The sequence below is a fragment of the Rhinolophus hipposideros genome (genome assembly GCF_964194185.1).
Source record: "Rhinolophus hipposideros genome assembly, chromosome: 5".
NCBI lineage: Eukaryota > Metazoa > Chordata > Mammalia > Chiroptera > Rhinolophidae > Rhinolophus > Rhinolophus hipposideros.
The window spans coordinates 5,810,963-5,824,946 of NC_138051.1; the positions used below are offsets into that span (position 1 = coordinate 5,810,963).

General features: G+C 40.9%; 1 protein-coding gene across 2 annotated transcripts in view; it reads left to right on the forward strand.

Moving 5' to 3' along the window:
- The first annotated feature begins 8,315 nt into the window (after positions 1 to 8,315).
- UACA (uveal autoantigen with coiled-coil domains and ankyrin repeats) overlaps positions 8,316 to 13,984 on the forward strand; it is an 84,922-nt gene continuing 79,253 nt past the window's right edge. Inside the window, exon 1 of one of the 2 annotated variants that reach the window (XM_081048778.1) lies at positions 8,316 to 8,546. In XM_081048778.1, coding sequence (XP_080904904.1) covers positions 8,469 to 8,546 — 78 coding nt within the window. In that variant the 5' untranslated portion in view covers positions 8,316 to 8,468. The remainder of the gene's footprint in view (positions 8,547 to 13,984) is intronic. The other variant, XM_081048780.1, reaches the window with a different exon arrangement.

A 13,984-nucleotide genomic window follows, 5' to 3' on the forward strand; every position in this document is an offset into this window, starting at 1 on the left:
CCTCCCACTTTCCCTCTATGTCATTTATGATCAGTTCTCTCCCCAGAAGCAGAAAGACCCTTTTAGTATATAAATAAGATCACATCACGCTGTGCTTAATTAGCTTCCGATCAGAAAACAATCCAAAATACTTACTCTGGCCCTCCTTACTTGAGTTCGCTGCTGCCTGCCTCTCCAAACTCATGTAGCTCATGTTCTTCTCCCTCTATGTTCCAGGCACACTGGCCTTCAATGTGCCCTGTGACAAGGTAAGCTGAACCTCTCTGAGGGTCTTTGTTTTGGCTGTTTCCTCTGCCTGGAGTGTTTTGCCTCCACATCTATACTGGGCAGGCCCCTTTCTGTCATTCAGACCTGTCAGACCTGTCATTAGTGTACGTCTCTTCTCCAGAATGACCTTCCGTCACGACCCAGTCTACAGCAGCCCCTCCTCCCTTCTTCTCTAGCATGTTACTCCTTTTATTTTCCTCAAATCCACCGTCCAAACTTATTTGGTCACTTACATGTTTGTTTACTTAGTCTCCTTCCCTCCCTCTACTCTTGCTGGAATTAAACTCCTCAAGCACAGATCCTTTGTCTATCTTGTGCCCTGCAGTTTTCCCAGCATTTACATATAAATTACACATAAATGCATATACATAGAGATGAACATACAAATGTATTTGCATAGAACATACATTACATATAACTGTCTCAGGCATCATTTGTGACTAACCAACAATAGGTGCACGAACGAATGAACATTCTGGACACCTAATGAAGATATTTCTAAATACTACAAGACCAAATGTAGTTGAGGAGATCATCTACTGTGCTGCTCACTGTCCTATACGGTAAGCCACACGCATATGACAAATTTATTTTAGAATGCAGAATCTAAAAAGTTTTTCCTCTGTTGAGAACTTGCTGTGCCTTTCCTTTTCCAGTATAAAACTGTCATGGATTGTTTCCAGTTTTTGTTTTGCCCTAGCTATTTGGAAGCCAAAAGCCAAATTTCCAACTCAAGGACAGCAATAAGAGTTGTTTTAATAGTAAACGTAAATTCTCCCTCCCTTCCTCAGGCCTATTTCCTACTTTTGTTTTCAGAAGCGTGATAGTGAAATTTGTTATAAGTCTCCTCGATTTCTTTTCTGAGAGAAGTGTGATTTAAACAAAAGCATTTACAATGTTCACATTCTGCTGTAGGCGCTATAGTGTTGACTTCGAACAACGTGATGTTGGATGGGAGTTTTCCCTGTAAGGGCATTCGGTGGTGTGAGCAACTTTTATTGTCGCAGGTGGTTTGCTGTGATTCATATTTAGGAATTCCCTGAGGTTACTTTAATTAGGGTGGACTTGCCTAATAACAGCCCAACCCTCTGGGAATTAGGGTTTTCAGATTTATGTGTATTTGTTGTCACTTCAGAGTTATGAGCTGAAAAGTTGATGGCTCTTGAGAGTTCATTATTCTCTCAGAGCTCCATGTCTCTGTAGTGGAAGAAACACGCCCTTTAGTTTAGCCTCAAAATGCTATGCCTTGATCTTCGGCAAAATCATGGACTACACCCTTCTAAGGTTCAAAGGAACTGTTCTTAATTACTGTTTATGTCTAGGGATGGTTTTGAACTTTATTACGTAGCACTTTACCCTAGCATGGCAAAATTAAAATGTAACTCTTGTGCAGTCCAGAATATGTTAGTATTTTAATGTATTATTTATTTTATATATGTTGCTTGTGGCAACAGCATTCATAAAACAGCAGTAGGAAAAACACACATTGACCCATTATTATTGAATATCTTTTGATATTTGTACTAAATCGATACAGATGATGTAAAGAATATATATATGGCTAATTCATGAGAGCATAATAGTGAACAAATCTCTTTAAATAGTTAAAATATTAAAACAGCCGGATGGTTTCTATGCAATGTGGAATAAAAGAATTGTACCTTAATTATTTTTTTTTCTCTCAAATGAGCATTGTACTTCATGATCACTGTAGGGACGGAGTCTCAGAGAGCAGTTTCCAGGCTCTCGGGCTCACGTGGAAAGGTGCTGGCTTGGGTAGTAGATGGCCATCAGCTGTGACTAGTTGGCCATCAGCTGTACCCAGCTAGCCATTAGCCACTAATATAACTGCTGTGGCTAGGCCAGCAAGTGTGGATGTGGCTAGCAGGTGGATTATGGATTGCGGATCGTGTTGATCCTACTTCCTGTGTCTCGCCGGGCTGCCAGCGAGACTGGGGTGCAGGAAGACCCCTCGCTGGGGCACTGGTGGATGTTTGCTTTTGTGTCTCAACCAGCCAACATAGAGAATATAGTAGTATGAAACCCCTATGTATGGCTCCACTGTTGTTCTTTTCTGGCCTCACCATATCCTGTGTTCTTGTGCAGGAAGCAGGACCAGAGACCCCGCATTACAATGGCGTAGCAATTTGATACAAACTTATATTTTAATTTTTAATTATAATTCAAACATTGGTGCAAGTAGTTTTGAAGAAGGGGCATGTAGAAAAGTTTTTCATAAGCTATTCTCTTCCAGGAAACAAAAGTCTGAGTCTTTTGGTAACCAGACCCAAACATACATACTTCATATATACATCCTGTATGAGACTGTGCAAGAAACACATTTTTAAGAGTAACCTTTAAAAATACACATTATCTCCACAGTGGGTTCACTTTTTTTATATAAAAACCAGGACTTGCAGAAAGTTGTATTAATGTATAAAGATATTTTATAAAGGCAATCCCAAATAGTATAATACATTAAAGTATACAATGTAATATATAATCTTACATAATATATTATATAATAATATAATATATAATATGCATAATAAACTTTGCTCACATATAACTTAGAACATATATATATCCAGTATATTGCCAATGACATTCCTTTCAGCATAACCTAAGCCACATAGTCAATAGTAATTTTGATTTCTGTCACTGTAAGGCCATCGTGAAGTGCATCATAAGGTCATTTACCAAGTACATTTGAACGTGAGATTTACCGTGACTTATTCTGGCTGCAATGTTCTTTCATTACGATGAATAGTAAAGATTGGCATGGTGTAACTGGTGGTATAATAGTCACATACTTTTCTAGGAATTTATTCAATCAAGAATATTTAGTAATACCTTGCCAGGATTTACAAAGGCCCCTGCAGATCTGGAAGGAAAAAATGATAAGGAGGACAAGTAAAACTATCATTTCAAATCTATAGAGACAGTCTTTGTTTGCCATATTTTCAATTCAAAAGCAAGAAACTTTTCTATTCAACTTACCCGACCATGCTGAAGTCCTGAAATTCTTTTGGCTCATTGTTTGTGCATATCTACATATCCTGGCTAAGATAAGAAAACTCCAAGGTCCAGGCAAGTTTATTATGGAGTCAGACAGTTACTGATCCCTTAACCAAATTCCTTGTGTTTATCTGGGCTCCAGGATAAGTAGCCTGTTTTAAAACAGGCAATCAAGAGCTTCTGCCTTTGAACCATGTGCATTCAGGACCATCAATCTTCTCATTAAAGAGAAGCCCATGGTATTTCTGGAGCTTTGTGTAATCAAGACTTTTAACAAAGGTTAATTTCCACCAGATGAAATGGGCTGAGTTTGCTTGACATTAAACCTGAATTCAAAGAAATAATTGTGGGTATTTTGACTGCTTTTAGGGGTAAGCTCAATTTTCCGGGGGGAAGCCTAGTTTTGTTCCTGATCAGGCTCCCTGCTTTTTAGCTCCCTCTTTCAGTATTGAAACTAATGACACACTGGATGTGTCATAGGTGAATGGCAGTCTGTAAATGCCAAGGACAGAGAGACAGGTGGAAAGGAGCGCTCTCAGGGAGATCACTGTAGGTTCAAGATCAACATAGCAGAGCTTAAAGCAACCCTCAGCCGAGGAGATTAAAGAAGTTTCTGTAAGAGGGAATTGGCATCCCAGCAAGTTTTAGTGCTGAGTAATCAAGATAATTCACACAAGTGTCTGTGGTTATAGGGAGCAGAAGCTATCTTCCCACTTATGTTCTTCCTACTCTAGTTTTCCAGGATGGAGTCATTGAAGACAAATTACTAGAAATGCAGATGGTTTCAAAATTAGTGCCAAAGATGACCTATTTATTTTTTAAAGCTCTCTTATGCAATGTTTCAGTTTTGACTGTGGCAACAGAAGAGGGTGTGAGAACTGCCTCAGGTCTTTCATTCCTGGGGCTGTCAAATGAGTTGTGGGTGGAAGTGCCCTTCCTCATGACCTCATGGTCACACGTGGCTCTGCCAGCTATCTGCCTTGGCATCTGAGCTGGAGAGAATGACTGACGTCCTGGGCTCCTCCATGGAATTACTGACCGGTTTTGTTGGCTGGGTTAACTGGGGTTCTCCCGAGCAGGAGAAGCTCGGGTAAGGAAGAGGGACGTCACTGGATATGGAATTCATAACTGCTGATGCCTTCCTGTTTAAAAAGGGATCATTTTATGTGTAAACGTTTCATGTTGTGTGTTAACTATTTGTACTCCTCTTTCTAAGGAATGTATTTGTTATCTTGTTGCCATCACATCATTATCGATGAACATCTTCCAACTTTGCTTCTTATCCACTCTGACTGGTCCCGTGGGTATCCTCTGCTGCCCTGGTGTTCCTTGTACCTGCGTGCACTCCCTGAAGCTCCACCCAACCATGAGTGCCCTCCCCGCACACAATCTTTTCCTTCCCTGAATACCACCCAAATCTGTGATCCTCCCTTACAGCTCAGTAAGTAGTTCTCCAGTCTAGAACACAAGTTTCTCAACAGGGGAGCCAAGGGATACAGCTGGTAAGGAGACTAACTTTTACCCTTTTGTATTATTTGAGATTTCTGTATGTTGTACATGTATAACTTATCAAAATGATTTTTTTAAATGCATGTCCCTTCCTGGTTGCACGTATTGTAAAACATAAGCAAACAAGAAAAATTCATATAGATTCAGAATGGTAACAAATAAAAATCCATCTCACTTTGGTAAGGGCTATTTGTTCTGAGGGGAAGACACAAATAAATAATATGGATAACAGTTAGCAAAACAAAGCAAAACCTTTCTGGCTGAATGCTAATAATAATGACTTTACTGCATGTAAGGGGCTTCCAGATCAACATAGAAAAAGCCTTACTGCATATTGAAACCAGTGCTATTTACTTAGCTATTCTCAAATGGGAATAAGCAGACATCAGCTATCAAGTTTCTAGCCTGGAAAAATCCACAAAGGCAACTGGACGCAGACACCATGGGCACATCATGCAGACAGTTCATAAAAATAACTTGTCCAACATTTTTGGAAACTGATGCAAGCCGTACTTGTGGTTCTGTTTCCTTCGCTTTTATCCAGTAACAACTGAAAAGAGCCCGTTACCAGGGCTTTGAGAACTTCGGTGCTACAGCACACACCCAGTATTCCCCATCGGGGCAGGACCAACCCGGTGTTATATGAGTACACAGAGTAAAGAACCAGAATTCACTCTGATAACCAAGAAGAATGCATCAATCTACTCAGAAGTATTTATTGTGCACCTAACACAGGCTAAGCATTCTAGAGAATTAAAACATATACCAATAATTCCCTGGTTTTAAGGAGTCTGAAGTCTACCGTATTTCCTCAAAACTAAGAGTGGGTCTTATATTAAGTTTTGCTCCAAAAGATGCATTAGGGCGTATTTTCAGGGGATGTCTTATTTTTTCATGTACAACAATCTACATTTATTCAAATACAGCCATGTCATCTTCTTCTAGAATATCGTCATAACGTACTAAATGCGTCCGTCTGGCATTTAGTGGGGCTTATTTTCTTTTGGGGGAAACACGGTAGTAGTGAAATAATACTGTTGAGAAAATAACACTGTGTTAGTATCATATGGGAGGTACAATTTAACCATTGGGAGGGTGGAGAGATCCCTTTTAGTTGAATGATCAGAGAAGGCTCTATTAGAGAGGAGGGCACTTGGAACAAATGTACGGCTAGAAAAAAAAACCTCTTTATTAAAGTACAACACACACATAAAAGGGTACATATCGTAAAGATTACAAGCTAACTGAATTTTCACAAACCGAACCCATCAGTAGTTATGTCACCATGCAGAATAAATAGTACATACTCCAGAAGCCCCCCTGTGTCCTCCTCCAGTCATTCTTGGGGGTGGGGCATAGGATTTTGTTAGATGAATGCAGACAGAGAAAGAATTCCTGTAGGAGGAATCAGCACGTAAAAAGATGTGGAAATGAAGAGGCAAGACCCGAGTTTGAGGAATGGGCTGAAGTGTCAGTCAGAGTGTCAGTTAGAGAACAGGGTTGTCGAGCCTCAGAGGCCAGGTGAAGGAATTAGATTTTATTCATTAGCCATCAAAGGTCTTTGAGTAAGAGAGGAATCATCTATAAGGTTTTTGATAATGGTTGGTAATTTATTGGTAATGGGACAGGTGAGACTGGGTGGTTGGGTGACTGGTTAGGAAGCTTCTATAATATCAAGGTATGAGGTCATTTTGGCTCTGCAGTGACAGAAAGTAACCAACCATTCCCAGACACTAATGAGCCCAGAAAAACTGAATGGCTATGGATTTTGAGGAAGGAGATGTCTAAGGAATTTCCTTCTATAGAACTAATCAAGAGAAAATTGTCATTTACTGTTTGTCAAGGGTTAACACACTCTTTGAATGCTGTCTCTTCAAGAGTTCTGAAAACTTTCTTAAAGTTACAAGGCATGATAAAAAAATGCAGTGAATGTTTAAGTTAAAACATGTATTGCAGTAAAAGACACATTGTATTAATCCTCCTCAAAATACTCCCCATCCCCCTCTTCAAACACACTGTGTACCATGTTCTTGCCACTTTCTGAAGCAGTTCTGGAAGTCCTCTTTCCTGAGTGTCTTTAAGTTGCTTTGTTGTGGCTGCCGCAATTGTCTGAATCAATTGAAAATGTTTTCGTTTCATGGTCATTTTGATTTTGGGGAAGAGCCAAAAGTCGCATGGTGCCAGATTCAGTGAATAAGGTGGATGAGGACACGCTGTAATGCTTTTATTTCACAGAAATTGCCATATACCAGAAGAACTTTGTGACACAGAGAGTTGTCAAGATGGAGGACGAACTGAAGACACTCCCGAAAGGGGACTTCCAGAACTGCTTCAGAAAGTGGCAAGGACGATGGCATACACGTGTTCAAAGCGAGGGGTGAAGTATTTTGAGGGGGGAATGGCAATGTGTCTTTTACTATAATCATTTTTTTTAATTTAAACATTCGCTGTCTTTTGACCACACCTTGTATTTGAATAAAGCTTTGAGTTACTCTAAGGGAACTCCAAAGAAAGCAACTGACCTTTCAGACAAAAAGAGTTCTTTGTTAGTTCTCTGCATGTTAGAATAAACATTTTGCTGGGAAAAAAGGACGCCAGGGAAGACTTTTGAAGATGTCACATTAACAGCAAAATATGGAGTGTTGCTCACCTGTGTTCTCATCCTTCCCTTAAGTTATTGGCATAATCCAGATTTCTGAATAGCATAAACTAATTTCATTGTATAGTTTTACCTGTAATGTTTCTACCAGAAACAAAAAACTTGTGGAAGTAAAGGACATAGTGTTTGTCTCTTTGACAGCTTCTCGTATCACTTTGGCCACGTGGGTCTTTTTATTGAAGGCAACCCCAGTCCCCCATTCCATCTCTTTTCCTCCGAAACAGTGGGGTTTTGACTCAAGAAATAATTATTGAGCCCCTAACCTGTGTTTTGATTTACTATAAGGTCTTTCAAAGTCTGTTCTTAAGGCTTTGTTCTCCTGTACGACCAGCACCGTATTATTCCTGCAGGCTGTTTGTTTCTGGATTTATTGATGTAAGTGGTTGTTTCGAGGTACAGGGATTTGTGTAGTAAAACATCAGCAGATGCAAGGGAAGTGGCTCTTGAAAGCCAGCGTGTGTGGAGGTAACCTGGAGTCCTCTCTGGGACCAGGTGGCAGGAAGGCGACTTTACTCGGGAAGGAGCACGTGGGTGGGAAGAAGGCGGGAGTCCTGGGAGACGAAAGCTGGCGTAGGCTGGACCCCGTGCAGCCCTGAGGCTGCACCACCCAGGTACGCGGGGCCGGCGGTCTGGGGCCCGGCTCCGGCGTCCCTCCGCGCCGCTGGCCGCGCGCCTCCGCCGCTGGCCCAGAAGTTCCCAACTTTTCCTCCAGCGGGAGAGGAAGAGTGTTATTAAGTTAGAAAGGGAAGTCCCTCCCCCTTCCCGGATTCCGATTGGCCGGATCCGACCCCACCCCCCCGCCCGGGCCGCGGCCGTATTGGCTGCCAGGGTGGGGGGTGGGCCCAGCCGCAGGCCCCACGCCGTCGGCCGCTGGGGGCCACCAGGTGGCAGGTGGGGCCGCGGTCGCCTGCGCAGCCGCCCGCTCCTCCCCGCGCGCTCGCAGCCCGCAGCCTGAGGTTCGCGCGCGGGGCAGGCGCGTGGCGCCCGGCAGGACCGCGACTGCCCGGAGTTAACCATGAAGAGCCTCAAGTCCCGCCTGCGGAGGCAGGACGCGCCCGGCTCGGCGTCGCCCGGCGCCGCGGCCGCCAGCGCGGTGAGTCCCGCGGCCCGTGCGCGTCCCGGGCTCCCCGCGCTCCCCTCCCGCGGAGCCCTCCCGCTCGGAAGCGCGCGCCCGGCCCCGCCGGCCCGGCGACTCCTCCCCCCGGCGGCGCTCCGCCCGGCCCGGAGACCCTGGGGACCCTCCGCTCCGCCGCCCCCGAGCCTCTCCGGGCCGTTCCTGGCCCCTCGCGCAGGTCTCCCAGCCGCTGCTGCCTCGGAGTCCGATCGCGCCCTCCTCCTCGATCCGCCGTTCTGGGTGGTCTCCTACCCCGGCCTTCCCGGGCGAACCCCGGGCTGGCCCCGCTCCCCACTCCTGCTCGGTTCCCGCCCGGCTCCGCGGGGCCCAGGCGGGCGCCCCTCCGTCCCCGGGGCTGCGGGCCGGGCCGGGGCTTCGCGCCCCGCAGGCGCCCAGGGGGGCAGGACGGCGGGCCCGGCGCCACCCGGAGGGGCGCCCGACCTCCTGCGAGGCCGAGGCTCGGAGCGCGGGGCGTCGCGGGGCTGGCAGGACGCCCGCGCTGGCCGCTGGCTCCCGGTCACTGGGAAAGGGTGATTTCTGAGTGAGGCAGACGGAATCGGGCATCGTTTGAAAGACAGAACCCCCAATGGGGGGGGGGGGGATCCTGGAGGTGGTGGTGAAATCGGGAAGGTGGCCGTCCTGTGCGGCCGCGTACGTCCCACCTGGGGGACAGGCCCGCACCGCAGGGTCAAGTCTCCGCGGTGGGACCGACCCCTCCATCCGGCGCGGGGTGCAGCGCGCCCTCGGTGTGCGCGCGGGGAAGTGCTCGGGGCCAGGCTGCGGTTGGCAGGGGAGCAGAAACCTTGGGAAACAGCCTGACTGCACATGTTGGGAGTTAGATAATTGGGCAAATTAGAGGAATGGCCATCGCATCAAAATTCTGTACGACTGAAATAAACGTTATTCAAAAAGTCTGCAAGAGTCAGAGACGTAAAAGAAATGTAACGTTCGGGCTGCCTAGTTGCCCATTTGGAGTCATTAAAACGGACCTTTATACTTTTACATAGATTTTACCAAATGGTTATACGCTTTTTATGAGAATATAAATTAATCTGCTTTTGCTTTTGAGTTATTTCAGAATTGTGCCTTTCTCCCCACCTATTTCTGGGATGTGTTTTCTTAGACTTAAAGGAAATGGTGTATTATCAGATGCCAGTTTGCATTTTATATATATGGAACGTGAAATGCATCTTTCTGAGCGTTGATCTTTAGCACTTGCCAAACTGAGCATTTTATTATTTTTCTTAAAATAATGGCATAAAAATAAAGAGAAATACATGGTATACAAAATAGAACCTATCTGCTTAGAAAAAGTGAGCATCTTTCAGTGTAAGTTAAATATTAGAATACGTTTTGTAAAGTATTAAAGGAAAATAAAGGAGTGATGACTAATAAAACCAAACCAAGCATTGACAGAATAAAATAAATGTGCAGGAGAAATGGGTTCCTTCTGCTTTTCGATCTATAAACCATAATCCCTAATGTCAGATTTGGTCACATGTACATATTGTTAGGACAGCATCTTTTTTTTTTTGTTTTCCTTTTTGCCTCCAAAAATATTTAAAATTTTATTTACTTGATTTTGAATAGATAATATAGCACGTGGCTTAAGATTTGAAAGGAACAAAAATATTTACCGCAAATACTCCTTCTCTAACCGTACCCTTCAGCTACCCTGTCCCCTTTCCTCAGAGGTCAATGGAGTAATCAGTTGCTTGCATGTCCCTCCAGAGAAAGTTTAGCAAATACGAACAAATATTTCTATATGTTCTTTATAGAAGTGGTAGCATACTGTACTCACTGTCCCATGTCTTTTTTTTTTTTCTGGCTGTAAATGTCTAGGCCTAGTAAGCACGTCCCTCTTCGAATCTTTTGCTATAAAATACAGTGCTGTAATGAATAAGCCTGTATGAACATTTGTAGGATCAGTTCCTAAAAGTGAAATTGCTGGGTTAAAGGATACATGCATTTGTAATTTTGTAGAATGTTGTTAAATTTCCTTCCATGCAGTCATGTACCCAATGTGTGAGAATTTTTTTTTTCATGCTTTTGTTTAAAGTCTTGTTTAAAATCTATAGATGTTTCGATCTTTGCGAGCCTGATGGTAAATGTGGTATCTCGGGATATTTTAAATTTGTATTTCTCTTATGAGTGAAGTTGAGCATCTTTTCATAGTTTTAAGAGTCTGTTGCATGTGTCTGTGAGCAATTTGTCCTTTCCATTTTTCTATTGAGTTGTTGATTGTTTCATATTCATTTGTATATCTATCAGGGAAGTTAGCCCTTTTAATATAAATAATGTTTTTCATTAATCGGTTATTTGTCATGACTTTGTTTATAGTGGCTTTCGCTATGCAGAAAGTGGTTATTTTTATACAGTTGAATTTATCAACCTTTTTATTTTGTGACTTTTAGGTTTACATTATATCTTGGCCTTTCCACTCTGAAAAAAAAAAAAAAAGTCCCCCTAGTTTCTTTTAGTTGTTTTTTTCTTTTTTTTTTCCTCCACGTTTAAATCTTTGATCCATATAGAATTATCCTGATGTAAATTAAGAGGTATACATCTTGCTTTCTTTTTTCTGCTCCCTTTCCTTCCTTGGCTACCTAATTTGAATCTTAAAGTGTTCATTTAATTGTCATGGAAATGATCACAATTTGTTTTGCACAACTTTGATTTGGGGGAAATAATTTTTTGAATGTCTATTTCATAAATATTTTCATGTATTTAAGCTTTTTATCTGGAAACAAATTAGAAATAGACTGAGGTATATGAATTTTTATGATCTTATAGTATGTGAAACATATTAGTTTAACATGCTAAATTATAATTATATGCAGATTATGTGCAGAAAAAACATTTAAAATATTTTGAATAATACCATAGTTATAAATACACCAATGAGTTTAGAGCTTACTAAGTGGATATGTGTTTATACACATAGAAATAAATAGTTCACAATTGCAAATTGCGGGTAAAACACGTTTGAAATTTTCTTACTAAATCTGGAGATAGCTGCATCTTTTAATCATAAAATAAGACAATTTTTGTTATATTTATTTTTAACTTATTAATGTAATATGTATAATTATATATTATTTAATTATAGTTAACTATGTAATTATATATTATATTTAATAATTAATAGCTATATTAATTATTAAATTGGAGCTTCAGATTTCTGAGATAATTAAATGACTGTAAATGCTATTTTAGATCTAGTCGATTACATGTACAATTACGTGTATGATTATACAGTGAGAATGGGCTTATTCCAGTTTCACCTACTTCAGATTAGGAAATGTGAGTAATTAAAATGAAGGGACTATAATTCCAGAACTGGTAGTAGCACTGCAAGCCAGTATTGTCAGCAGAACTGTACCTGTGCTCAACATTTGTAGATGAGTAAATTCTTGCTTTAAAGTCGTCTCCGACCTGGGATGTTCTGCAGTGATTATTTTTGCTGCCCTTTCTCTAGGGTACTCTTAAAATGGGGCGATGAATTTTACAAGTCAGCAACTGAATATGTTCTAAAGCACCTTATTAATGTTTCAGTATTCTGAGAAAATATTGGTATTTCTAAAATAATTTAGAGTTACAGGTATAGCAACTGAAAAAAATCTTCAGAAAAACTTCTTGTGATTCCCACTAAGAACAGAAGTTTGAGATGTTTAGAAAGCATAAAAGATTAAATATGATTTTGTTTTAGTTGTGATTTTGTGAATGAGATCTTGGTGTTTTCCACTCAGGGATATGGGTGTGTTTGAAAAGATGTGAATGTTTTATTGTTATTATAACAATGATTTGGGGGTAATGTGAATAATTAAGATCATAAATTGTTATGTTTAGTTTAAGCTCATGATACTGAATTGAGCACTGTTTACTCATTTTCATTAAAGATGCCAACCTTTAATTAAAAATGCCTACTTGAATAAAAACTGTACTCAGATTGTTTCCTAGGGTTATTCCTGCATTGTATTTCTTATGTTCTTCAAGGAAGATCACAATAGAGGAGCCCTCTTTTTATACTTTGAGATTTCAACCAAGCTGCAGTTTTGCTCAGGTCCTCACGCTCGTTTGAATTGCTCAGTTTTTGTCTTTCGCTATATAATGAGTCCTAGAACTTAAATGACAAGTAATAAAGGATTTTAATTACTTCTTTTAATAAAAGTGGAGTAATGATTGTATGTCTTTAGTCATTGTGTCTCTACACAGTTTTCAAATTGAAAATTATTCAATTTTAAGTTTGCTCAGCAGTGGCCTTATTTATTAATAGTTTGGAAAACATTTAGGGAACGCATAAGTGGCTTAAGAATGAATTAATAATAAGGTCATCTTTGAATAAATGGATACTTCTAAATTGGGAGCAGAAGATATGCAAGGTGAGCCTGGAAATCCGTTGTCACGCTAGAAAGCAAGGAGGCTCTCAGGAAGTAGGACTTGGGAGCCAACTGGAAACTGCACCCAGTTGACCAATGATGGGACAGTGTATTAGATGGGACTGCTGTATTAGTAAGGATAATACAGCAGTAGATGGAAATCTTTAAATCTATGAGTTCATAATAATGATTACAAAAAAAAAATTGTCATTTTGGGGGAATGTTAGGTATTCCTAACTGATGTATTCTTTGAAGATGCAGAAAATCAAGAAAAGAATGAAACATCATGCTTTTTCTCAGGGTAATCAAATATTCGATAAAGGGAAGTTTCTCTTGTATGAAAACAATTTTATCCTAGCTAATAGATGAAGATGGGATGATAGAATTAGTATGTCACAATTTGGCAGCTCCTCATAAATTAATGGATCTGGAGTCTAGACAGTGAATATCATTCTCAGAAATTTCTTTCTTCCTGATGGAAATATTCATTACTATTAACAGTCTTGTCTGAACAACCAAACCTGAATATGATAAGCCTCTAGATCTAAACTCCATTTTACAGAACATTCAGGGGACATAGGAATGTAGGCATGCAATGAGCAAAATTCTGATTGTGGGAAGCTATAGAACAAATAGCCTGATTTCTTCCAAAATAATTATAAGAAGGAGAAAAAAATGGAGGACAAATCTAGAGATTAAAAGAGATTTAGAGGGTGGCCGGTTAGCTCAGTTGCTTAGAGCATGGTGTTAATAACACCAAGGTTGCCGGTTTTATCCCCGCATGGGCAACTGTGTGCTGCGCTCTCCTTAAAAAAAAAAACAAAATAAATAAGAGAGATTTAGGAGAGATATTAACCAATTGTAATGGTAGGCTTCATTTAGACCCTGATTAAATAACTGTAAAAAATAAAAGTTTATAGGAAATGTAAGCACTAACTGGATACATGGTGATATTATAGAATTATTATTTTAAAATATTTAAATGTGACAATGGTAGTAATGTGTGTATGTTTATATAAAGTTTTTGCTTTTCAGAGGAAC